At 53.3% G+C, this 25,997-nt stretch overlaps 2 protein-coding genes across 8 annotated transcripts; one reads left to right on the top strand and one right to left on the bottom strand.

The window, feature by feature from the left end:
- Positions 1-444: 444 nt before the first annotated feature.
- Positions 445-11,604, bottom strand: TRIM46 (tripartite motif containing 46). Of its 6 annotated transcripts, XM_063626642.1 has the most exons (11): positions 11,392-11,581; positions 10,136-10,222; positions 9,761-10,022; positions 9,178-9,521; positions 8,331-8,474; positions 8,116-8,211; positions 7,150-7,403; positions 6,792-6,913; positions 5,471-5,773; positions 3,265-3,562; positions 445-1,602 (listed from the first exon to the last, which is right to left on the bottom strand). In XM_063626642.1, exons 1-11 carry the CDS (start codon positions 11,575-11,577, stop codon positions 1,209-1,211), a joined length of 2,490 nt encoding a protein of 829 aa, XP_063482712.1. In that variant the 5' UTR covers positions 11,578-11,581; the 3' UTR covers positions 445-1,208. The 6 variants fall into 6 exon arrangements, with proteins under 6 accessions (XP_063482712.1, XP_063482713.1, XP_063482714.1 ...); XM_063626643.1 differs by lacking the exon at positions 10,136-10,222 and having other exon boundaries at positions 11,392-11,604; XM_063626644.1 differs by lacking the exons at positions 10,136-10,222; positions 11,392-11,581 and adding an exon at positions 10,781-11,059.
- A 458-nt stretch (positions 11,605-12,062) lies between these two features.
- Positions 12,063-16,121, top strand: KRTCAP2 (keratinocyte associated protein 2). Of its 2 annotated transcripts, none has more exons than XM_063626683.1 (5): positions 12,063-12,201; positions 12,531-12,685; positions 12,795-12,858; positions 15,661-15,727; positions 15,969-16,121. In XM_063626683.1, exons 1-5 carry the CDS (start codon positions 12,120-12,122, stop codon positions 16,087-16,089), a joined length of 489 nt encoding a protein of 162 aa, XP_063482753.1. In that variant the 5' UTR covers positions 12,063-12,119; the 3' UTR covers positions 16,090-16,121. The 2 variants fall into 2 exon arrangements, with proteins under 2 accessions (XP_063482753.1, XP_063482754.1); XM_063626684.1 differs by having other exon boundaries at positions 12,097-12,174.
- Positions 16,122-25,997: the final 9,876 nt, after the last annotated feature.

The raw sequence follows: 25,997 nt of genomic DNA, 5'->3' as shown, positions 1-25,997 counted from the left end.
GGTCAGATCCGGGCGCTGGCACCAGGCCCAGCCCCCTCCCTGACCCCGGCTACCCCACCAGCCTGCTGCCCCTGGGGTGGGCTCCACAACACCCTGGGAATGGGGAAGTGGTTCTGGTTCCCTGACCCCTTTGGGCCCAGGCACGTTGCCTGTCCCTTCAACCGCATTCCCCCAGGGCCTGGTGCTACAGGCCCGGACACCCTGATTGGGGCCTGCTGCCAGTAGCCAGAGAGCTATGTCCCCTGGCAGCTGTGATGGGCTCAGGCCAGGCCAGGACACGTGTGGCAGGAGGCTTAGAGCGCCTGGCCTGGGGCCTTCCTCTCTCAGGCACCAGATCCATTGGTTGCTCCTGCCCAGAACCACAGCCTAGCACCCTGCTCCTTCCCGCCTACCACACCCAGCACAGAAACTAACAGGAATGATTGCGCTCAGGGAAGGCAGAGATGTGCCTGGCATCACAGTTTATTCTTTATAAACCATGACAATAACAGCTGTTGCTTGGCACAGGCCTAGCAGGGCCCACTGCAGGGGGACAGCAGCGGGCACCAGAGGCTTTGCCTGGCCCAACCCAATGGGAACACCCAGACTCAGCTGGGTCCCCAAGGGAGACTTGGCACATTGGCATGGGTGCGGGACAGGTAAAGCATGCAAGAGGGAGAAGAGGGACATAAGGGGCATGCTGCTGTGGGATGTTGGGACCCAAATAAATAAAGCAGGATGACAGGGTCCCCTTCCCCTCACCAGGAGTGCCTGGACAGCGTCCAGCCCCAAAGCCTGCCTGTCCCAAGGCTGTAGTTCAGCATCAGCAGGGCAGGGAGCTTGGCAGGGCAAGGGCAGAGCTGGAGATCATGCCCAGTGTTCCAGGTGCCCTCCCTCCCAATCAGCCTAGGGGGCACAGGACAGGGATGGAGAAGGGGCTCTCTCCACGGCTTGGGTAACATGCCAAAGGCAGGTCATAGGGCAGACTCAGTGGGGGTGGGGGCCTGGCTAACAGGCAATGGAGAGAATGGGGGCCATCCAGAAAGGTGGGCAGAAGAGAGCCCCTGGGTCAAGAGAAAAGTGTGGGAAGACAGACACGGGAGAAGGGGCAGGGCCATATGGTAGGAGAGTTTAGGGGAGAAGCTGCCAGGGGGTAACAACCAGGTGCCAAGAGGTTTGGGGGCCAGGGCCCAGGAGGACCCCAGTTCTGCATGAGGGGCCTGGAAGGCTCAGTCCAGCTTGGCGAAGCCCCCAATGGTGACTTTCCTCTCAGGCTTAGTGCCCGCTGGCTCCTGGAGCTGTACTGCGCCACCCCCGATGAAGCAAAAGGCAGGGCACACAGGCCCGGAGCAGTCCAGGGGGCACTCCAAGAGCCCACGGAAGGACACAGCATCCAGGAAGGAAACCCGGCCCCGCTCATAGTCCAGGCAGATGCCCAGGCGGGGCGGCAGGGGCACTGTGCAGCCGGCTGTGGGGCCATCCCTCCCTGTCAGCCCTGCATTTGAGCTTGCCCCAGACCCCAGCAGGATCTTGCCCATGCCAATGGTTAGGAAAGCGAAGGGCGGCGACGCCTCCACTGTGGCATCCTCAGCACCGCTGTCGTGCCCGCTGTCCGGGTCGTACCTGCAGAAGCGGGTGTTGGGGACGAGATTGTTGAAGGATGGAGTGACGGATGAGGTACCAGAGGGAGACGCTGGAAGGATGGAATGTTAAGGAGCAAGAGGTTGAAGGGATGGATTTTGGGTGTTGAGAAGAAAACGCTGAAGAGGCAGGGGTTAGAGTATAGGGTCAGGCGTTTGGGTTTGGTGGAAAGAGAGCACTGAGAGGAAAGCACATTGGCAAGAGAGGGGCAGGGGGACAGGAAAGACATGGCATTGGTATAGCCCGCGGAAAGGCATTGAGAAAAATGGTGTTGGGGAAATCACGCTGGGGAGATGGTTCTGAGGATTAGAGGATGTTGGAAGAATCCGAGATTACTGACTAAGAAAAGAAAGGATGTTGGGAAGGTGGGTGTCGGGAGAGAGATGAGGGTGGATTGGTGTCACAAATGAAGGGTGTTAGAGGTATGCGGGGTTGGGGACAATGGGGTTTAGCAGGGGATTTGTGTTGGGAAGAAAGCATTTTGAAGAAATAAGGTGTTGGGGGATAGAGTGCTGGGGAGAAAGCTTAGGATGAAAAGCATTAGTGGGAGGGTGTTAAATAGGGAGTTGGGGCCGGGCGCTGTGGCTCACGCCTGTAATCCCAGCACTTTGGGAGGCCGAGGTGGGTGGATCACGAGGTCAGGAGATTCAGACCATCCTGGCTAACATGGTGAAATCCCATCTCTACTAAAAATACAAAAAATTAGCTGGGCATGGTGGCAGGCGCCTGTAGTCCCAGCTACTCAGGAGGCTGAGGCAGGAGAATGGCATGAACCCAGGAGGCGGAGCTTGCAGTGAGCCGAGATCATGCCACTGCACTCCAGCCTGAGCGACAGAGCGAGACTCCATCTCAAAAAAAGAAAAAAAAAAAATAGGGAGTTGGGGAGAGGAGGGTTATGGAGGTGGGATGTTTAAGGGAAGAATTTTTTTTTTTTTTTTTTTTTTTTTGAGAAGGAGTTTTGCTCTTGTCGCCCAGGCTGCAGTGCAATGACACAATCTTCGCTCACGGCAACCTCTACCTCCCGGGTTCAAGTGATTCTCCTGCCTCAGCCTCGCGAGTAGCTGGGGTTACAGGCATGTGCCACCACGCCCAGTTATTTTTTTTTGTATTTTTAGTAGAGATGGGGTCACTCCATGTTGGTCAAGCTGGTCTCGAACTCTTGACCTCTGGTGATTTGCCTGCCTCAGCCTCCCAAAGTGCTGGGATTACAGGCATGAGCCACCGCACCCGGCTAAGGGAAGAAAAATTTAAGATACGGGTGAAGGAGGTCTTGGAGAGCAAAGGTTTTATGGAGAAGGTATATTGGAAATGGAGTGTTAGGAAGAAAGGACACAGACGCTTGGAGAGATGGTGTGTTGATCCAGAGTGACAGATGGTTGGAAGGAAGCAGAGATGGCTCTCTCTTCTATCATCCCTTTCCCTGACCACACGCCATGCTCTGAAAATCAGTCCTCAAAAGCCCTTTTGCTGAGCCCATGCCTCTTCTGGACTCAGGCCTCCCAGCCTGGCTTCTATGCTCCTACTACTTCCTCCTAATCCCCTCCCAGCCCCACCCTAGCAAGTCTGTGCTCCACTTGCCACCCCTTCTGTGCCTCTCACTCCCACCAGGACCGCCACACCCCATCCCTTCCAGAGGGGTCTGACCTGGGGCTGATCACATCGGGGGCACCCTGGAAACTTTCTTGAAGCTTGCTCTCCAGTCCGACGCCCACCTTGACCAAGTAGGAGGCTGGGTCTACGGCACAGGCCCAGTAGCTGCGGCCCTGGGTCACAGCCACATCGCCCAGGACCACATCCACACTCAAGTGGCAGCCGGTCAGCAGCCGGTCAGCAGCCAGCAGCAGGGGCAGCCCCGGAACACTGCGTACTGCTCGCTGGTCCTTGCTGATAGCCAGCCGCTCTCGGCTTGCGCCCCAGCGGCCATCGAGGAAGAAGTGCAGGACTGGAAGGAGGGAGAGGGTTGAGATGGAGGAAGAACTTCAGGGACAAACACTGGCACTGGGGGCTGTGAGACTGCGGAACAGGGAACGCGTTGCAAGGGGGTTCAGTCACCAGGAACAGGCAGGGGGTTCAGGAGAATAGGACATGGGAAACTGGAATGGGGGGCATGAGAAAAAAGAAGGGGGCATTCCAAATAGGCGTGGGACCCCAGAGAGTTTTTGTGATGACAGTGGGCACAGAAGTCAGTGCTCTGGACCTGGCTGACTCATGGGGCTTCCTCGAACCCCTTACTTGTTGCCAGCCCCATGGACAGTTCCCACTATTCTCTTCCACCTGGTGACATTCCTATTACCATCAATCTGTGCCTTCCAGCCCATACTCTGGGTTCACACCTGGCCCTTATACCCAGCCCCTACTTGGGTGGCAAGGCTTCCCTCTCATGCCCACCCTCTGGAGTCTGAACTATTTTCTAGTCACTTTAGTAACATTTTTGAGCCCTAACCATGAGCCGGACACTGTACTCAGACTCCATGGATCGTCTCAAACCAATTGAATTCTTGCAACCCTATGAGGTGAGCATTATCATTTTTTAGAAATAATTTTTTTTTTGAGACGGAGTCTCACACTGTTCCCCGGGCTGGAGTGCAGTGGCGCAATCTCGGCTCACTGCAACCTCTGCCTCCCAGGTTCAAGCCATTCTCCTGCCTCAGCCTCCCAAGTAGCTGGGATTACAGGTGCGTGCCACCACGCCCAGCTAATTATTTTCATTTTTATTTTTAGAAGAGACGGGGTTGCACTATGTTGGCCAGGCTGGTCTTGAACGCCTGACCTTGTGATCCATCCACCTCGGTCTCCCAAAGTGCTGGGATTACAGGCGTAAGCCACTGTGCCCGGCCAAAAATAATTTATTTTTTATGTATTTTATTTATTTATTTACTTATTGAGACAGAGTTTCACTCTTTTTGCCCAGGCTGGAGTGCAATGGTGCGATCTCGGCTCACCGCAACCTCTGCCTCCCGGGTTCAAGCAATTCTCCTGCCTCAGCCTCCCAAGTAGCTGGGATTACAGGCATGCGCCACCACACCCGGCTAATGTTGTATTTTTAGTAGAGACAGGGTTTCTCCATGTCGGTCAGGCTGGTCTCAAACTCCCAACCTCAGGTGATCCACCCACCTTGGCCTCCCAAAGTGCTGGGATTACAGGTGTGAGCCACCTTGCCTGGCCTTTATTTATTTATTTATTTTATCCGAGACATTGGAGTCATGCTCTGTTGTCCAGGCTGGAGTCCAGTGGCACGATCTCAGCTCACTGCAACCTCCGCCTCCTGGGTTCAAGCGATTCTTCTACCTCAGCCTCCCGAGCAGCTGGAATTGTTGGCATGCACCACCACACCTGGCTAATTTTTGTATTTCTAGTAGAGACGGGGTTTCACCATGTTGGCGAGGCTGGTCTCGAACTCTTGACCTTGTGATCTGCCCGCCTCGGCCTCCCAAAGTGCTGGGATTACAGGCGTGAGCTACCTCGCCTGGCCTATTTATTTTTTTTAGAGATCAGGTCTCGCTGTGTTGGCCAGGTTGGTCTTGAACTCCTGGCCTCAAGCAATCCTCCCTCCTTGGCCTCCCAAAGTGCTAGGATTACAGGCATGAGCCGCTGCACCTGGCTAGTATTATCATTATCGCTACAGAAAAGGACTCTGAAGTTCAGAGAGGGTAAAAACTTGCCAGAAGCCACCCACACAGTTGGCAAGAGGCAGAGATGGGATTTGAACCCAAGCAGTCTAGCTGCAGAGCTAGTGTGTGTGAGACCTATGTTATATGGCCTCTCTAGTGGCCACCGGTACCAACCATCAGGGCCTGGGCCCTGGCATACCCCATGCCCTTTGCATGACCACCTGTGCCTGCTCACTCACCAGGTGCTGGGGGCGTGTGCAGGTGCACATCTTCACTGTACTCGCCGTAGCCGGCCTTGTTGCAGCCGCGGACGCGCAGCACATACACAGAGCCCGTGTCAGGGTTCTCAAGCAGGGCACTGGTGCCCCTCACCTCCTCCCGCCGCTGCCAGCGGGTGGGGCCCGGTTGGGCAGGCACATCCGTGCGCCGGAACTCAACAGTATAGTGCCAGGCAGGTGGTGAGTGGGGGGGCAGCCGCCAGCACAGGAAGATCTGATCATAGGCAAAGGTGCGCTGGGTGTCAATGACGGGGGCCTCAGGCACTGTTGGAAGAGACAGCAGGGGTCAGTCAGGGCCTGGCCACTGGCCTGGCATGGAGGGCAGGGGCAGGCAGGAAAAGGGAAAGCAGCGGGAGCCGGGGGGGTGAGTGTGGGTGAGAGGGAGCTGGGGAAGGGCTCATCTGGGAACTGGGCACAGGAGGGGCAGGGCAGGGCCCAAGAGAGAACGAGGCAGGAAAGCGCTGGGCTGGGGGTCAGGACACCTGTGTGCTAGTCCTGGGCTGCTGCTACCTCACTCTGGCCTGGAATAAGTCACTTCCCCTTTTTGGGCCTCAGTTTCCTCCCCTGTCAAATGAGGGTATCAGATCAGGTAAGTTCTGGGGGCCCTTGCAGCTCAGATATTCTATGAGTTAAGAGGAGCCCCAGGGAGGGGCAGGCAAAGGCCACTGGAGCCCACAGGCAAGAGGGCACCGAGCAGGAAGGAAGGGGACCAGGCTCAGAAGAGAGATTTAGGAGGCAGCGAGGTGGAAAGTGGGGACAACAGAGGGACAGCAAAAGCTGAGGGCAGGGGTTGGAGGTCAAGGGAAAGGAAGTGCAAGGCCAGAGGGCAAGGGTCACAAGGACAAAAGGTCAGAAGGGCCAGGATTATGCAAGCGCCTGAAGAAGGCAGAAGAGAGACAGGGCATTGGTCCAGTGGGAGGACCACGAGGTCGGGGCAAGGCAGGAAAGAGAAGGAAGCAATGAGTGGTTGGCTGAGATGCGTGGGAGCAGCGGGGTGGGAAGGGGGCCCGGCGGCCGGCAGGGCCCCCGGGGCAGGGCCGCTGACTTGCCTGGGGTGCTCCGGAGCAGAGTCCGCGGTGGCCACAGCCTACAAACAAAGAGAGGGAGAAGCAGCGCTGAGCGCGGTAGGACGGTGTGGCAGGGTGGGCTGGGTGGGAGGAATGGCTGGCCAGGCCAGGCAGGAGGCCGGGGAGGTCCCCGGTAGGCACTGCCCCCCGGGCCCGCTGCTGGGGAGGAAGGGAAGAAGGCTCTGGTTGGGCACGGGGCCTGGTCATCTCCTTACCTCGCAGGAAGTTAAGCTCTGTCAGCAGCTTCATCTCACGCCCCACGTCCAGCTGGCAATGGCGGAAGGAGGAGCTGGCAGCTGGCCGGAACGTCTGGAGGGCTTCAGTGGCTCGGGCAATCCTGGGATGGGGGCAAGAAAGGGTCAGGCACTGCCATATGGGCAGCCACCCTTCCCCTCAATTCTGTCTTGCCTGCCCCTAGAGCCTTGGGAACTGCTTTGGGAGCTGGTATCAGTTTGGCCTCATGAAAATCCTTGGAACCCCAGTTCTCCACCTGGCAGTACTGTAGACATTGTCCTAGATGTTGGTCACACCCATGATGTCCCTGCCCCCTTAGGAGCCCATGCCCCTGAGTACCTGTTGTGCAGCTGCTTGGCGGCTTGCACAAAGCAAGGCTGGTCTGTTTCCTTAAGTACTTCCTGGGCATAGCCCACCAGACCTGAGCCATCCAGCAGGCTCCGGTGCTCCTGGATCTGGGCGCTGAGACGGGCCAGCCGCTCCTGCTGGCATTCTTCAATGGCCTGAAGCAGTGATGCCCGCTTCTCCTCCAGCACAGCCCCCAGCCCCCGCACCAGCTGTGACACCTCCTCCTTGGCCTGCTGACCACTCACCTGCCCAGGGAGCAACACCCAAAGGATGCGTGACTTACTATCTTCTTTTTGGAGGCAGCACTTGTGCTGGCCTCCTTGGACACCACAGCATGGCTAAGGTCACAAGGGATCTGGGGAAATCCTACTCACCCATTCCTACAGGGCCTGGGCTCATGGCTGCAAAGGCACCTCTAGATGGACTCAACTCCTGGTCATTTATGCCAACCTTCCTGGAACCCCACATCATAATCCCTGCCCCTTAGTGACTCACCCAAATGAACAAGGCCATGGCTACCCTAATGTCCACTTGGACTGCACTAATTAATGTCCACTGGCATCTATGCCATCCTTAGTTGTCCATCCCTATGTCAGCCAGCTCAAGCAACCTGGCAGAAGGTATCAGTCATCACCTCATTCTAGCACTGGGAATGTGTGCCATCCTCGGTAGGCACCTGAGCCTGAGAGCATCTGAGCTACGCGTGGGGTTTTCTGAGGTACGCATGGGGTTTTTCGAGCTCCCTCCTGAGCTATAGCCACCCTGCCCCCCCACTGCAGCCCAAGTACAGCCTGGCCTGGGGCACTGGTGTTCCTGAAAACTTGGTTTAACCAGAACCTGGACACCTCACGGGCTTCCTGAGCTAGCAATGAGGTGATTGGGTCATGACCACCCACACCCCCTTCCTGCCCTTACTCCCAGGCAGGGCCCAGGGCCCACCTCTGCGCCCTCCCTCACCTCGGTGTGCCTCACGGCCTCCTCCAGCTCACAGATCTGGGTCTGTACCGTGTCCTGGTTTCCCAGGATGTATGTCAGGCTCTTTGTCAGCTTGTCCTGAGGGGGAAGAAAGAGGTGGGCATCAAGCCCAGCTCTGCAGAAGCCAGCAGTTGGGAGGAGGTGCAAGAGGGTAAGAGTGTCAGTTAGCACTAGGGTTGGATAAGGGGGGTCCTTACCTTGAGGGCCTGGTAGGCACTGAGTACTGGTGTGATCTTGTGCCCGCTGTGGGTGCGCCGCACCCGGCAGAGTTGACACACCAGCCGTTGGCATGTCTTGCAGTAGTGGGTCACCTCTTCCTTGTGGTCTGGGCACATAAGGCCCTAGGGACACAAAGAACAATGTGATGGTCAGACAATGGTGTGGGTAAGGGTGCTACGCTACCACTACAGCAGTTTGGTGCCCTCCCTCCACTGGCAAGATGGGAGTGGAGACATCCCCTGGTGGTGCTCCACAGTGCCACCTGGTGGTACATACTGGCATCAAAGAGAGCCTTTCCTGCAGTCTCGGGGCGGTGCCCATTTCACCAGCATTGCACCTCCCTTCATCTCTCTCATTGGGATATGTGGTAATAACAGTAATACTGATGCCAATTAATCTTAGCCTGGTAGTTAATAATTAACCTTGTCCATCTTGTTTACTGCTGTATCTCCAACACCTAGAATAGCACCATGCACATAGGTGCTCAATAAATATTTGTTCAGTGAGTGAATGCACACAGACCTTTTTAGTGTGCACGTAACACTTCTTAGTGAACAAACATTATCTCACGATATCCTCTCAGCAACCTTTTAGGTATGGACATTGCAGGGCAGATACTACCATCCCCCTACAGGGATGTAAATGAGATGGAGGCCCAAAGTTGTTGAATGATTTGTCCAGTGACTTTGTTACAGATTACAGAGATAGGTGCTTAGCATTGGAAAACTCTTCCCACTTCCTTTTGGAAACCCACAATGCCAGGCACCCCCACCCACCTGCCGCAGCATGTCCCTCCCTCCCCAGGCCTTGGAAGGGCTGGCTCACCTTGGGGCGGAAGGAGAGGGTGGGCAGGGTGGGCTCATGCTGGGCCTTCTGGGTGCCCCAGGGGTGGAAGAGCTTGAAGCACTCATTGCAGAAGGTGGCGCGGCACTCTGTGCAGCCCTTGGTGGCCTCTAGTGGTGGGGGCTTGCACAACTGGCACAGGATGGCGCCTCCCACACTCACACTCTGGCGGTACCGCTCCACGACACGCTCCAGAGTCAGGTTCCGGAAAAGCCCTGCCAGACCCCGCTCCCCAAGCTCCACATCACCTTGGCAGGCTGGGCACGGGAACATGATCACTTGGGGGTGCAAAGCACCTCGCTTCCTCCCAGGGTACGTCCCAAAGCCTGTGGGTGAACCAGGGAGGTAAAGGACATGAGAGTTACAGCTGGCTGGGTGTGGAGAAGCCTGTTTAATTAAATTAGATGTTCATTATGCTAGAGCTCAGCTCTCATTAGAGCCTGCGTTAGCAGTATCTCCACTCCCCAGAAAGACAGACAGATGCCCCGACCAGTGATGGACTTCTTCCATCTTCCTGATGAATAGCTCAGCGTTCCCATCCCCACCCTACAGGCCCCAGTCCCACCTGACTTAAGCAGCCGGTCCAGGCGGTCTGGCTTGGGGAGAGTTCTGCGGGAGAGGCGGGGGCTGCGGGTGGAAGGGGTGGAGGCAGGAGAGGTGGGCTCGGAGCTGGGGTCCCCACCATGTCCTATGTAGCCCTGCTGGCCCAAGACCTCTCGGGCACAGGCCTGGCACACGTTGTGGGTACAGGGCAGCACCAGTGGCTGCTTGTACATCTCTTGACACACTGGGCACAGCAGTTCCTTCTCCATGTTCTTCATGCTGGTCTGTGGAGGGACCAGGAGGCTAGGTCAGCACTTGGACACTTAGGCATACCTCAGCAGCCCCTTGGCTGCCCTTGAATACCCTAGGGGTCTGAGGAAGGAGCAAGACAAGCTACCTGCAGCTTTTCCGCAGCACCTGCCTTGGGCTGGTTCACAGACCTTCCCAGACCTCTGTCCCTTGCTTCTCTTTCCCCGCTGCAGAGCTAAAGGCCCAGAGGAGGGACGGTTGAAGCTTGTGCCTGCTCCAGCCTCAAGCCCAATCCCCATTTCTCCAGCTGCAGCAGCCCCAGCTGGCAGCCCCCTCACCTGCCTCCATCCCCCATCTCTGGGCAGCTTGCCCCTGGCATTTTTCTCAAGGACACTGCCCATTCTGCAGCTCCATGCAGACCCCCACTCCCTTCTCTAGCAGCACCCCCATGCCGTGATTCCTCCCGATAGCCAGGCGAGGCTGGCACTCCATTCTGCTCGCTCCATACGTCCTCCTGCCGCGGCTCCGGCCTGCGGCCACTCCAGCCTCCATTCCCCATCCTTCACTTCCCCATCGGTCTCCTCCAATCCCTCTTACCAACCCATTCCCCTTCGCCCCCATCAGGCCCTCCCGCCCTCTCCCGCAGCGCAACCCGGTCAGCGGCACCCCCTTCTCTGAACTAGCGGGGAAATCAAGAGCCCCGCCTACTCGCCCCCTCCCCACCGGAAGTCCCCTCCCCCTCTTGGTGGCGAGAGTGGGGGTCCTCAGGCTATGCCCCACCCCCACACCTCACCTTGGTCCCTCTCTTCGCAGCCATCCCGGTCAGGGGCGCAGCTGACACAAAGGAGGGAGGAACAAGGAAGGGGGGAGGAAGTGGTGGGGGGGAACACGGTTGGCACCGCCCCTGGGAGAGCCGGGCACGGGTTGCCATGACAACCGCAGGCTCGGAAGCAGCCCTGAGTGGGGGTGCGTGGGGTGGGGTCTTGGGGAGGGGTCCAAATTGGGAACTGCACTGTGGGGCGGCTCCTACATCATCCCCCACCTGTCCTCAGTTTTCTTGGAAAATATCCAAGCTCACACGTCCCCCTCCTCATAACAGCGCCTTTCCCCTGAAGCCCCAGCCCCGGTGCACTGCTGCAGGCCACCCCAGCCCACCCGCTGCGTCTGGGCTGCTTCTAGATCCTCCTCACGCCCCAGCACACCGACGCCTTCACGGCACTCACCTCCGGGCTGCTCCCGGGATTACCCTGTCATACCTGCATCCTGACCCTCCCAGCCGTTTCTGCCATCGCTAGCCCCGGTCTACATCCCAGCATCTTCCTGGATCCCCACCTGTTCCAGGTCCCAGCTTGCCCCAGAACCCTATACGCCCCCTCCCCTTCCCTCGACCCCACCTTAACTCACACTGATGCGGACCAGTGCGTCCATGATGGAAGTGAAGGTCTGCATATCCTCACCCTCTGCCATGGCCCTACCGTGCCTGCCCGCCCCTGGGTGCCCGATCCCGGCTGCGGCTGCGAACCCCGGGCTTAATGCAGGAGCCCAGTGGGGGTGTGAGGAGGGCTGGGGGGGTGAGGTGTCACTGCGCATGCTCCTGGGACCAGCCTCGAACAGCGCCCGTCGGGGTAGGGGGTGGGAAATGGTTCTCCCCACGTGGTTCTCGAAAGCCGGTCGGGGGGTTGGGGAATATGGAAAGGTATTTGAGGGGGGAGCCATTTCTTACATTCTCATTTTTCATTGGCTCCTAATTTTACTCATATAAAGCGGGGGATTAGTTTTGGAGGAAAATGTGTTCCTGCTTGGGAGCACTAAATTTTGGGTTGGGAGATGTTGAGGCACGGGGCAGGGAGGTTTGAGGAACGTGCACTAGAGATGACAGAAATGGCAAAGAAGACAGAGATGGGATAGATGCCACAGGCATGGGCCCAATGACTTAAAGAGATAAGTGCAGCTTGTACAGAGTGGCAGCAGACGCACCAGGTATGAGGAAAGCCTGAGGACCAGGGCGGTGGCCGAGGATGCCCCCTCGACGCATTATTTCCTCCCTGTCGCAAGAGGGCGCTGCGTCCAGGCACTGAGAGGAAGAAAGAGGAGAACGCGGGGAGTAGCAAGTCCGCGTTAAGCGCTGACGCATGCGCATAGCTAACCGCACCCGGTTCAGCTCGCCTTTCTTGGCCAGAGGCACCGGTTGGACTCACGGGCGGGGCATGATGGGTAACGGGACCGGTGGGGTCCCCAGGAAGTCCTAGAGGGGGTCGGGGTTTGGTTGGACAAGCTTTCCTCGTCCTCTCCCGGCAGAGCTGACGTGTCTTAGGTTCCACCGGGAGAGGGCATTTCCACCTGACGGGAGGGTTCGGGGTTTTCCAGGGCTGGGGAATACCTAGGGGTTGCCGCGCGGTGTGGGGAGTTGGGGCGTGTGGCTGCAGTCCCGGGAGTTCTTGGAGGGAGTCGGCCCACCGAGCTTCTGGACCGGCTGATCTGCCCGTAGCTTGCCGGAGGGAAGGCGCAGCCTGACTTTCCGTCCCTTCTCCCATCCCCTCCAGTGGTGGGTACAGGCACCTCGCTGGCGCTCTCCTCCCTCCTGTCCCTGCTGCTCTTCGCAGGGATGCAGATGTACAGCCGTCAGCTGGCCTCCACCGAGTGGCTCACCATCCAGGGCGGCCTGCTTGGCTCGGGTCTCTTCGTGTTCTCGCTCACTGTATCCTCCCTGCAGTTGGAGGGGGCGGGCCACGTAGGCATGTGCCCTTCCCCTTCCCCACACAGCTCTGTCCCCGTTGCACGCCCTACTCCTTAACTCCCTCAACCAGGCCTTCAATAATCTGGAGAATCTTGTCTTTGGCAAAGGATTCCAAGCAAAGATCTTCCCTGAGAGTAAGTGAATATTGGAGCTTGAGTATTTGAACTTTCTCCTCTTTAACCTCCTGAAACATGATACTGAATTTCCAGATGCTTAGGTGGTAAAGGTTGTTAAGGAGAAATATATTTACTGAAGCTGTCTGAAGACAGATGACTCTTTTCGATTCTGCACCTTGTATAGCTCCTGGAGTTGGAGCTGGAAGAGAAGGCCTTTGAAAGCAAGAAACTTTGGTACCTTCTGGCCAGCTCCCAGGGAAGGTTTGAGGGGAACAAGCAAATTTGGGCTGATGTTTTGCATCTATTCGCTGGGAGGCGGTCCTTGTTCCCACCAGAAGAAGCAGCAGGACCAAGTTCAGTATAGAGTTCTGATGTGAAATTGACTCAGTATTAGAGAATTCTACTTATTTGAGGGGATTGTGAAGAGCCTAAATACTAGAGGCACCAAATTTCTATGGCAGCAGAAATCCTGACCAAATCAGAATAACAGTTAGATTATTTCCTGTTTGGAATAATTCTTGTTCAATTGCCCAAATCAGAATAACTGTTAGATTATTTCCTGTTTGGAATAATTCTTGTTCAATTGCTCATGTAATCAAGAATTGATGATTCAGTTATTTATGGAGAATTAAGTTTATAAAGCAAATTAAGTGTCAAGGCCAGATTACTTAAGGAATGCCACATGCTCAGAAATTCACAGCAGATGCAATCTCATGTAAAACCTTCATCTGGTAAAACAAAGATCTATCATGGTTGCCCTTAATCTTTTCTCTCTTTTTTTTTTTTTTTTTTTTTTTGAGACAAGGTTTTACTCTGTCGCCTAGGCTGGAGTGCAGTGATGTGATCATGGCTCACTGAAGCCTTGACCTGGACTCAAGCAATCTTCCCTCCTCGGTCTTACCAGTAGCTGGGACTACCGGTGAGTGCCACCACACCCAGCTACTGTTTTAAGCTTTTGTAGAGATGGGGTTTCACCATATTGCCCAGGCTGGTCTCGAACTCCTGGGCTCAAGTGATCCTCCTGTTTCAGCCTCCCAGAGTGCTGGAATTACAGGTGTGAGCCACTGCCTGGCTGCCCTCATTTCTTTGCCCCCCTCTAGGACTTGCATTCTCCGCTTAGCCCTTTTGCAGGCTTCGAGTTCTTTCCATCCAGTAGCCCCGGGACTTCTCTCTGTTAGATTTTGTTTCCATATGTATTATCTTCACTTGCTTTTTTTTTTTTTGAGATGGAGTCTCACTGTCGTCCATGCTGGAGTACAGTGGTGTGAACTCAGCTCATTGCAGCCTCTGCCTCCCGGGTTCAAGCAATTCTCCTGCCTCAGCCTCCTGAGTAGCTGGGATTACAGGCGTGCGCCACCATACCTGGCTAATTTTTGTATTTTTGGTAGAGATAGGATTTCACTATGTTGGTCAGGCTGGTCTTGAACTCCTGACCTTAAGTGATCCACCCGCCTTGGCCTCCCAAAGTGCTGGGATTACAGGTGTGAGCCACTGTGCCCGGCTTTTCAGTTGCTTCTGAAAGAAACCATTGGCTGGGTGGGATGGCACACGCCTGTAATCCTAGCACTTTGGGAAGTGGAGGCTGGCAGATAGCTTGGGCCCAGGAATTCAAGACCACCTTGGGCAACATAGAGAGACCCCATCTCTCCAAAAAAATGCAAAAATTAGCTGGGCATGGTGGTATGCACCTATAGTCCCAGGTACTTGGGAAGCTGAGGTGGGATGATCGCTTGAGCCCAGAAGATCAAGGCTGCAGTGAGCTGAAACTGCACCACTGCATTCCAGCTTGGGCGATAGAGTGAGATTCTGCCTCAAAAATTAAAAAAAAAAAGAAAAGAAAAGAAAAGAAAAGATGCCATTGTGGTGGGGCAAAGTTCTTGGCCCACTTTGCCTTCTCTGCCCTCTCCACCTGGGCAGGTGGGGCCCTGTTTGTCTTTGCTTTTGTCCTCTCACCTTCTCTCCCATCATATTCCAGGTAACCTAAAATCCTTTCCTGCCCCCATGAAGAAGTGGATCCAAGCACTCTGCCCTCCAATCATTGTCCAGGGAGCAAGGCCTTCAACTTCCACCACTGGTCACCCAGCTTAATGAATTGACTCTCATTGTCTGGCTTCTTTTGGAAAGGGCTTAACTGGGTTCCCCAAATGGGAACACACCTTGCCCTTCAGACTCTATTGTCCATCACCTTTCCTTTTCCCTTTTATGGGAGGAAAGCCAGGGTAGGGAAGTTACGTGAGATTTGGGGCAGAGCTGGTAAAAAAAAAAAGCATACATCTACATCCATGTTCTTTTTTTTTTTTTTTTTTTTTTTTTTTTTTTTTTTTTTGAGACAGAGTCTCACTCTGTTGCCCAGGCTGGAGTGCAGTGGTGTGCGATCACAGTTCACTGCAGCTTTGAACTTCCTGGCTCAAGGGTTCCTCCCACTTCAGCCTCCTGAATAGCTGGGACTACAGGCAAGTGTACCAGTGTACTACCATGCCTGGCTAAATTTTTTTTAATTCAATTTTTTTTTTTTTTTTTTAAGGGATGGGTCTCACTTTGTTGTTCAGGCTGGTCTCAAACTCCTGGGCTCAAGTGATCTGCCCACCTCAGCCTCCCAAAGTGCTGGGATTCCAGGTGCAAGCCACCACACTCAACCTCCTACCTCCATGTTCTGGGTATCATTAAGGTCATCCGAATCCTCCTGCTGTGGTCACGCTTACCCTTCTAAGCAGGTTCCCCAGGATTCAGAGAGCCCCGGATTTCTCCTGGACTCCATGTGCAGATGCCTAGTATTTCCATTCTGACCGTTGCCCTCCTTGTTTCTTCTTGCCTCCCTAGTTCTCCTGTGCCTCCTGTTGGCTCTCTTTGCATCTGGCCTCATCCACCGAGTCTGTGTCACCACCTGGTATGTTCTTGACAGCTGGGTAAGGGGTGTAGCATTTTGTTCTTTGGCATTGGATCCTACTGTGATGGTGCCAGACTTTTTCCTTCCACACCTACCTCTCCCTCTGTTCTCCCTCCTTTGTCCTTCCCCATTTTCCTAAACTTGAACTTGGATTCTTTCCCTGATGCTAGTGTCTTCCCTAGGAGACACCGGGCTGGCAGATGCCCACTGGTGCCATGACCTTTCTGTCTTCACCATATAGCTTCATCTTCTCCATGGTTGGTCTGTACTACATCAACAAGATCTCCTCCACCCTGTACCAGGCAGCAGTTCCAGTCCTCACACCAGCCAAGGTCACAGGCAAGAGCAAGAAGAGAAATTGACCCTGAATGTTCAATAAAGTTGATTCTTTGGAGCTCTGTGAGTTGTGATATGTTGTGAGTGTCATCTACCAGTGCCCAGCTTAGATGTACAGAATGTTAAGACATTTGGGCACCTTCTGTTTTCAGACGTTGGGAATGGTGAGGCTTTCCTTCCTCCCACATTCATTTTTACCAATTATCTGTTGAATACTGTCAGTGCCGTTGGAGTGGCATATACTTGTGTGAGTCTCATCATGGAAGAAAAGTACATGAAGGTTCTGCAGTAGTGATCTTTGGGGAAAGGGGTAAAGACTGCAATGCAGGAAGTCCTGCCCGTCAGTACCAGAAGGGATCTTGGAGCAAAAAAGTAAAGGAAGGAAAGGTCCCGTATACCTACACTGTTTCATGGGGTTCCACGTGGTATCTTTGCCACTCCAGCTCCCTGCCTTGAGCAAATGAGCCCCTTGCTGCAAGTGCATAGGTGGGACTTCTCTCCTGATGCTGTCCCTGGAACCTATCTGTTCTACTCCAGCATGAACATATGCCTTTGTTTAGAAAGACTCCCCAGGTGGTCAACTGCTCCTAGCCTGTTTGTTCTGGTGCCTTCATTTTTTTTTTTTTTTTTTTTTTTTTGTGAGATGGAGTCTCGCTCTGTCGCCCAGGCTGGAGTGCAGTGGCGCAATCTCGGCTCACTGCAAGCTCCGCCTCCCAGGTTCATGCCATTCTCCTGCCTCAGCCTCTCCGAGTAGCTGGGACTACAGGCGCCCACCACCACTCCCGGCTAATTTTTTGTATTTTTAGTAGAGACGGGGTTTCACCGTGGTCTCGATCTCCTGACCTCATGATCCGCCCGCCTCGGCCTCCCAAAGTGCTGGGATTACAAGCGTGAGCCACCGCGCCCGGCCAGGTGCCTTCATTTTTTTCCCCATCTTGTAGCCAAGACGCTGGGAACTTCCTAAGTTGTAGCGAAGTATATAAAACAATACGAGCAAGGACACCAACCTCTGAGCCAATCTTGATGGAAATGCGGGTGGCTACTTGCACCCTGCCCTGTCTGTGCTCTGTCATGAGGAACAACTCTGTGCAGAGTGCCTGTCCTAGGTGCCCTCCCTCGTGCTGAATGGCGTGGGTTTTAGAGTACACACCTCATCTTGGTCAGCTTTGTCTTTTCCAGAGCCTGATAATGGACAATAAAGACTGGTGGGTTGGGCCAGCCATGGTGGCTCAAGCCAGTAATCCCAGCACTTTGGGAGGCTGAGGTGGGTGGATCACTTGAGGTCAGGAGTTTGAGACCAGCCTGGCCAACATGGGGGAACCCCATCTCTACGAAAAATACAAAAATTAGCCGGGTGTGATGGTGTGTGCCTGTAGTCCCAGCTACTCGGGAGGCTGAGGCACGATAATCGCTTGAACCCAGGAGGTGGAGGTTGCAGTGGGTGGAGATTGCGCCACTGCACTCCAGCCTGAATGACAGTGAAACTGTCTCAAAAAAAAAGGTGGGTTAGTTGAATGAAATAACCTGCCCTGACAACAAAATCCTGCCCATAGGTGCCTGAGTTAGGGAATAAGACTCAGTGAAGACGAAGAAGTGAGTAGAGGAGTTTTGGTCAAGGATTAGAGGCCACCCCGCTCCACTCCCATCTTTGGCTAGAACACTTGCCCTTCTGTAACCTGCCCAAGGAGGAAGTGCTAGGCAGTTTATCCAAAACGCCTGCAGGGGGCGCTATAGACTCGTCTCCCTCCTGGAGGTTAGCGGCACCCTCCCAGGCAAGCTAGCCCTGAGGGCCGGGAGTGGCGTTAGTTGCTGCTGGGTCCGTCAGTGTGGAAATCAGCCTTCCTGGAAGACTCAAAAGACTGGTCCATTTGGAAGGACTGAATCCTGAATTAAGCCTCTTCTCCTCCTAGGCTGGGAGTGGAGGCAGAAAGTTCAGTGGAGACCAGAGAGAGCCTCCCTGAGAGGATGGCCGCTCTAAGCTCTGACTCACTCGTACTGATGGTTGGGGAGGGCGGTGGGTTGTAATATATGAGACCCTCTGGGAGAGGACGAGGTTGTCCAAGTTGGTCTCTGGGCCTAAGGGGAGGCTGGGTTGGCTCTAAGTCTCCCTGTCAAACCTCGACTTTGTCCTAACCCGTGGGAGCATTGGGCAGAGGGTCAGGTCCCAGTCCAGGTGAGCACAGACACAGCCTAGGGCGGGGAGGGAGGAAGGGAGTGGCGGGGGGCGGGATGGGGCCACCAGAGGGCACCATGCCTTCCACAACGAGAGCTGGCTTGGGTGGGGACCAGCAGCAAGCAACATCTCTATGGCTAGAGGAGGGTGGGGAGGAGCCGGAGAGCAGGTGCCAGGGCAGTGCCAAGGGATCTGAGCACCTGCTGCCCCCCACTGCGTAGGCACCAGGTGCAGCATGTGGCCCAGGAATAATGACGCCTTCCTCAGGGAATGAGTGCATTTACAAGGCAGGTTGGCGCCGACGTCGCCGCTCTGCACCCTGCCTGGTTGCAGGCTGCCTGCACTTGACCTGCCGATTAACCCTGGCAGGGGTATCACAGCCGCCTAATCACCATCATTAAGTAAGGGGCGTGAGGACTCCATGGCTGCCAGAGCCCTGAGGGTGAGAAGAGCAAAGGTGCTAACCTCTTGGCCCCTGGACTTCTGGGGCTCATTTCCACCCCAGAGGAGGCGGTAGGCCTGAGGGAGAGAGAGGCGTCCCCGCCCCTGGGGGACAGAGGGAAGCCAGATGTTTCCTCCTGCTCCCTCACACGTGGCCCTGACACCCGCCGGCGCCCGCAGCCAGCTCCGGAAGCCAGAGTAAATAATGCAGGGGATGGGGCTGCGGGGAGTGCGGGAGGGCGCTCGCTCTGCGGGTTCCTGGGGGCAGAAGGGATGCCTCCAGAGAAAAGGGAGAGCAGTGGGAATGTGAGACCAAGGGCAAGGAGGCTGACTCCCTGAGGACTGGCACTTAGGCCGTGCCGGCGGGTCAGGGCGGGAGGGTGGGGGCGCCCAGGGCAGGCAGGGAGGGGGAGTCTGCGCCAGGCCTTGGCTCCAGCCCTTTCCGGCCCTTATTGTCCTTGGTGAGAACAGGACGCTGTCCCGTTCCCACTGCCGGGCTCCCCCAGCTCTGCTCCCCAGGAGCTCGGGAAGGATGTTGGGAAACAAGAGAGAGCCAGAGACCCGTAGAGACAGAGATGCTGAGAGACACAGAGACAGATACAAAGGGGAAAGGTTCAGTCAAAAGCGGGCATTGAAGCTTATTGTGAGCCCAGTGGGGCCTGAGCGCTGTGGGAACTGCGAAAGAATGGGAAGGCTGGAGGCCCTGCCCTCGGGGACCTCCGGGCTGGCGTGCCCTGTGCGCACTCCTTGACTTAGGCTTACTAGGATTTGCCTCCCAAGCAAACAATGGCGGGACTCTCACATAGGCACAGTTGGGGCACTTATTAGCTCTGCTTTAGGTACCTTTCTTTGCTTTTCTCCCAGCAGCCTGGAAGTTCCTCAGGGGGCAGTGCCGGGATCGGGATCAGGTTCCCAAAGCCACCCCTGCACCTCCCACTCCCAGGGCTGAAAGCCAGCTGGCCACACAGAGGTTGTTCTGTAACTGCTATTTGGTTGAGTTCCTGCAGAGGCAGAGAGAGAAGCCACCCAGTTGGCCCTATGGTTAGGCATCCCATCACCTCGGGTGAAGGGTCAGGTGGAGGAGGCCTGACCACTGGCGGGAGGCAGAGTTCAGAGCTTTTGGCAGGGTTTGAAGAGCCAGCTATTCCCACCCTAGTCTCTGCAGGGGGCCAGGGGCAGGGTGGGAAACGACCCACAGATCTCAGCAACTGCTCCCTTGGAGACAGGACTTCTGAAAGACGGAGAGAAGTCTAGGTCCCTACTGTCTGTGGAGGTTTCAGATACACTTGGAAATGAAGAAAAACAGGCACGTTTACATTTGATAAATTAACACTTTTTTTTTTATTTTAGTTTTGCAGAGCGTTTTTCCCAGGCTGGTCTCGAACTCCTGGCCCCAAGTAATCCTCCTGTCTAGGCCTCCCAAAGTGCTGGGATTATAGGTGGGAGCCACTGCACCCAGCCAGATTAACACTTTTTCACACAAAATTACAATACAATTATGCTATCCACGAGATTTTTTTTTTTTTTTTTTTTTGAGATGGAGTTTTGCTTTTGTTGCCCATGCTAGAGTGCAATGGCGCTATCTCGGCTCACCGCAACCTCCATCTGCCTCCTGGGTTCAAGTGATTCTCCTGCCTCAGTCTTCCAAGTAGCTGGGATTATAGGCATGCGCCACCACGCCCGGCTAATTTTGTTGCATTTTTAGTAGAGATGGAGTTTCACCATGTTGGCCAGGCTGGTCTCAAACTCCTGACCTCAGGTGATCAGCCCACCTTGGCCTCCCAAAGTGCTGGGATTACAGGTGTGAGCCACTGCACCTGGCTATCCACAAGATCATTACAGAATTTATAGAAAATTTTCCTTTACAGGGAACTTCAGGTCCTATTTTATAATTTAAAGTCTTGTGACAGGAACTTAAACAAATTTACAAGAAAAAAACAAACAACCCTATTAAAAAATGGGCAAAGGGGCTGGGCTTGGTGTCTCACGCCTGCAATCCCAGCACTTTGGGAGGCTGAGGCGGGTGGATCATGAGGTCAGGAGTTCGAGACCAGCCTGACCAACATGGTGAAACCCCATCTCTACTGAAAATACAAAAATTAGCTGGGCGTGGTGGTGTGTGCCTGTAATCCCAGCTACTCAGGAGGCCGAGGCAGGAGAATCACTTGAACGCGGGAGGTGGAGGTTGCAGTGAGCCGAGATTGAGCCACCGCACTCCAGCCTGGATGACAGAACCAGACTCTGTCTCAAAAAAAAAAAAAAAAAGCCTCCAAAAGTGGGCAAAAGACATGAACAGACACTTCTCAAAAGAAGACATACATGTGACCAAAAAACATATGAAAAAAGCTTAACATCACTGATCATTAGAAAAATGCAAATCAAAACCACAACACCACCATCTCTTGCCACTCAGAATGGCTATTAAAAAGTCAAAAAACGTCCGGGCATAGTGGCTCACGCCTGTAATCCCAACACTTTGGGAGGACGAGGCAGGTGGATGTCCTGAGGTCAGGAGTTCCAGATTAGCTTGATCAACATGGTGAAATCCTGTCTCTACTAAAAATAAAAAAATTAGCCAGGCATGGTGGTGTGCGCCTGTAATCCCAGCTACTCGGGAGGCTGAGGCAGGATAATTGCTTGAACTCAGGAGGCAGAGGTTGCAGTGAGCTGAGGTCGTGCCACTGCACTCCAGCCTGGGTGACAGAGCGAGACTCTGTCTAAATAAAAATAAAAATAAACTCGAAAAACAACAGATGCAGGCGAGGTTGTGGAGAAAAAGGAATGCTTTTACACTGTTGGTGGGAATGAAAATTGGTTCAACCATTGTGGAAGACAGTGTGGTTATTCTTCAAAGACCCAGAGGCAGAAATACTATTTGACTCAGCAATCCCATTACTGGGTATATACCCAAAGGAATATAAATCATTCTGTTATAAAGATACATGCACGTGTATATTCATTGCAGCACTATTCACAATAACAATGACATAGAATCAACCTACATACCCATCAATGATAGACTGGATAAAGAAAATATACACCATGGAGGTACATATACACCATGGAATACTATGTATGTAATACGCCATGGAATACTATATACACAATGGTACATATACACCATGGAATACTATGCAGCCTTAAAAAGGAATGAGATCATGTCCTTTGCAGGGACATGGGTGGAGTTGGAAGTCATTATCCACAGCAAACTAACACAGGGACAGAAAACCAAACACCACATGTTCTCACTTATAAATGGGAGCTGAACGATGAGAACACATGGACACATGGTGGGAACCACACCACTGGGGCCTTTCAGAGGGATGGGGTATGGGAGGGAGAGCATCAGGAAGAATAGCTGATGGATGCTGGGCTTAGTACCTGGGTGATGGGATGATCTGTGCAGCAAACCACCACGGCACACGTTTACTTTTGTAACAAACCTGCGCATCCTGCACATGTACCCCAAACTTAAAATAAAAGTTGAAAAAAAAGTCTTCTGATAATAGGCATACCAGATTCATTGTACTATTCTTTCTACTTGTGTGTGTGTGTGTGTATATAGCTATTCTCCTGCCTCAGCTTCCCAAAGTGAGCCACCAAACTTGGCCCTCCTTTTGTATATATTTGAAAATTCCATACTAAAAGTTAAATCAATTTTATGGTAAGTTCTTACATTCTGTTCTATCAGAGTAACAGCGTGACTGTAACCACACTTGGAGATAACATCAGAAGTCTAAATTTGAGGCCTTATGTGTCAATAAAGCCTGAGCCAAATGGCCCTCATTGTCTGTGAGGAGCCCTTCTCTGAGAACTACTCTTTTTTTTTTCTTGAGAAGGAGTCCCCCTCTGTCGCCCAGGCTGCAGTGCAGTGGTGCAATCTCGGCTCGCCGCAACCTCCACCTCCTGAGTTCAAGCAATTCTCCTGCCTCAACCTCCTGAGTAGCTGGAATTACAGGCATGCACCACCACACCTGGCTAATTTTTGTATTTTTAGTAGAGATGGGGTTTTACCATGTTGGCCAGGCTGATCTCGAACTCCTGACCTCAGGTGATCCACGTGCCTTGGCCTCCCAAAGTGCTGGGATTACAGGCGTGAGCCACCACGCCCAGCTGAGAACTCTTATATCAGGTAAGTTGGGAGACAAGAGCCAGCAAAGGTTACCCTACCCATTTTAGGAAGAGGCTGTACTGTCAGGAGGAACTGGAGGGCAGGATTCCTGTCCATAGAGGCCCAGATCCTACAGAAATAAACCCTTCCACATTCCCCTTTTCTGGGTTAAGAGTTACCATGGGGGCCAGGTGTGGTGGCTCATACCTGTAATCCCAGTACTCTGGGCGGCCGAGGCGGGCAGATCACCTGAGGTCAGGAGTTTGAAACAAGCCTGGCCAACATGGTGAAACCCCATCTCTACCTAAAATACAAAAATTAGCTGGGTGTGTTGGTACATGCCTGTAATCCCAGCTATTCGGGAGGTTGAGGGAGGCGAATGGCTTGAACCCAGGAAGTGGAGGTTGCAGCGAGCCGAGATTGTGCCACTGCACTCCAGCCTGGGCTACAGAGGAAGACTCCGTCTCAAAAAAAAAAAAAGAGTTACCATGCGGCCTCAGGATTTTTCAAGGAAATTACTGAAACCGAGGTATGTGAATGTCTGTGTGTGAGGGTACTAGGAGTGACGCCCCAGGGAGACCCCTCCTTTCTGTTTTCAGCCTCTGGCCCCAGGGGGAAAGAGCCCACTTCTTGAAATCAGACAGATTTAATTTCTAGTTTTGGCCCTGACACTTACCAGGTGAGGGTCCTTGGGCAAAGTGAGTGATCCCTCTGCACAATAAGTTCCTTAACTGTAAAATGGGGATAATAATACCTACCTCAGTGTGTGGTAATGTGGATTTTAATTAAATAACAGTGCAGAAGAGCCTAGCATTGCACTTGACATACTAGGCATTTGACAAATGTTATTTCTTCCCTTTGTGATGACAACAACCACCTTTAATTGAACATTTACCACTTGCCAGTCACTGTACTCGTGCTTTACAGATATCCTCAACTTTAACCCTTCCACCAACCTCATAAGAGCAATATTCTTACTTCATGTGATGGTTAATTTTATGTGTCAAGTTGGTTGTCACAGCGCAGTGACAGAATGTGGTCAAACATTCTTTTGGGTGTTTCAGTGACAGTGTTTTGGGATGAGATTAGTATTTAAGGCTGAGTGAGGTGGCTCATGCCTATAATTCCAGCACTTTGGGAGGTGTGGGCGGGTGGATCACCTGAGGTCGGGAGTTTGAGACCAGCCTGGCCAACATGGTGAAACCTCGTCTCTACTAAAAATATAAAAATTAGCCGGGCATGGGCCAGGCGCGATGGCTCATGCCTTAATCCCAGCACTTTGGGAGGTCAAGACGGGAGGATCATGAGGTCAGGAGATCGAAACCATCCTGGCTAACACGGTGAAACCCCGTCTCTACTAAAAATACAAAAAATTAGCCGGGCGTGGTGGTACACGCCTGTAGTTCCAGCTACTCTGGAGGCTGAGGCAGGAGAATGGCACGAACCTGGGAGGTGGAGCTTGCAATGAACCGAGATCGCGCCACTGCACTCCAGCCTGGGTGACAGAGCAAGACTCCATGTCAAAAAAAAAAAAAAAAAATTAGCCAGGCATGGTGTCGCAGGCCTGTAATCCTAGCTATTTGGGAGGCTGAGGCAGGAGAATTGCTTGAACCAGGGAGGCAGAGGCAGCGAGCTGACATTGTGCCACTGCACTCCAGCCTGGGCATCAGAGCAAGACTCTGTCTCAAAAAAAAAGAGAGAGCAAGAGATTAGTATTTAAATATTTAAATTGGTAGGGTTTAGGTAAAGCAGATTGCCCTCCATCCATGATGTGGTTGGGTCTCATCCAGTCAGCTGAAGGTTCAAACAGAACAAACGACTGACCTTCCCTGAGCAAGAGGGAGTTTAGAAGCACATAGCACTGAGACTTGAACTGCACCTTGACTCTTCTCTGGGTCTTCAGTTGGCCCACAACCCTGCAAATCTTGGATTTACCAGCCTCCGTAATGGTGTGAAACAATTCCTTTTTTTTGGCAGAGATGGGGTCTCACTCTCACTTAGGTTTGAATGCAGTGGCACTGTTATAGGTCATGCAGCCTCATACTTCTGAGCTCAAGTGATCCTCTCATCTCAGCCTCCCAACTAGCTGAGACTACAGGCAAGCACCACCAGGCCAGCTAATTTTTTTTTTTTTCTTTTTTTATAGAGACGGAGTCTTGCTATGTTGCCCAGGCTGGTCTCAAACTCCTGGGCTCGAGGGATCCTCCCACCTCGGCCTCCCAAAGTGCTGAGATTACAGGAGTGAGCCACTGTGTGTCTCCCTCTCTTTCTCTTGCCATATACGTATACATGGAAAGAGAGAGAGTTCCTGAGGGGCAGCACCAGGAACACACACACACACACACACACACACACACACACACACCCTATTGGTTCTGATCATCTGGAGAACCCTTGACTAATACACCCTGTTTCAGTAAAATGAAATGGGGTTAAATGAAAGAAAGGCTAATCTGCTCAAGATTATACACAACTGATAAATGAAGGTGGAATTGGAGTTCACATTCAGATCCATCTGTGCCCACCATGTTGCTTAACGAGCACGACTACAGTGCATGGTTACAACACACCATTTGGCTCCTGCCACCTCTCTGACGTCGCCTCCTTGCTCTCTTCCCCACACTCACTCCATCCTGCCCCCAGACCCTGCATGTCCCCTGTGCCAGGCATGTTTCCACCTCGCGGCCTTTGCACTTGCTATTCCTGTGCCTGAAACACTTTCTCAGCAGATATCTACACTTCTGTCTTCTGTATGTCATTCAGGTCTCTGTGCAAATGTCTCCTCAGACAGGCCTTTCTGATCATGCTATATGACACAGTACAGCCTGTCACCCTCTAGCCCCTTACCTTGCTATACTTTTCTTCATAGTACATTTCACTACTTGGTGAATATATTTTATTTTTATTTTTAGTAGAGATGAGGTCTATGTTGCCCAGGCTGACCTTGAACTCCGGCCTCAAGTGATCCTCCTGCCTTGGGCTCCCAAAGTGCTGGGATTACAGGTATGAGCCACTGGGCAGGTTTAGTTGGTATATTAAATATTTATTTTGTCTTGTTTGTCTCCCATCACTAGAGTATAAGGTTCATTGAAGGCAGAGAATTTGTCTATTTTGTCCACTAGAATGCCATTTGGCATACAGTAGGTGTTCAACAAATGTTTATTAAAAGAAGAACCAAGGGCCAGGCGCCTTGGCTCACGCCTGTAATC

This window comes from Symphalangus syndactylus, chromosome 12 (genome assembly GCF_028878055.3).
Source record: "Symphalangus syndactylus isolate Jambi chromosome 12, NHGRI_mSymSyn1-v2.1_pri, whole genome shotgun sequence".
NCBI lineage: Eukaryota > Metazoa > Chordata > Mammalia > Primates > Hylobatidae > Symphalangus > Symphalangus syndactylus.
Note: the sequence above shows the minus strand (reverse complement) of the source record. Positions and strands in the feature narration are given on the sequence as shown.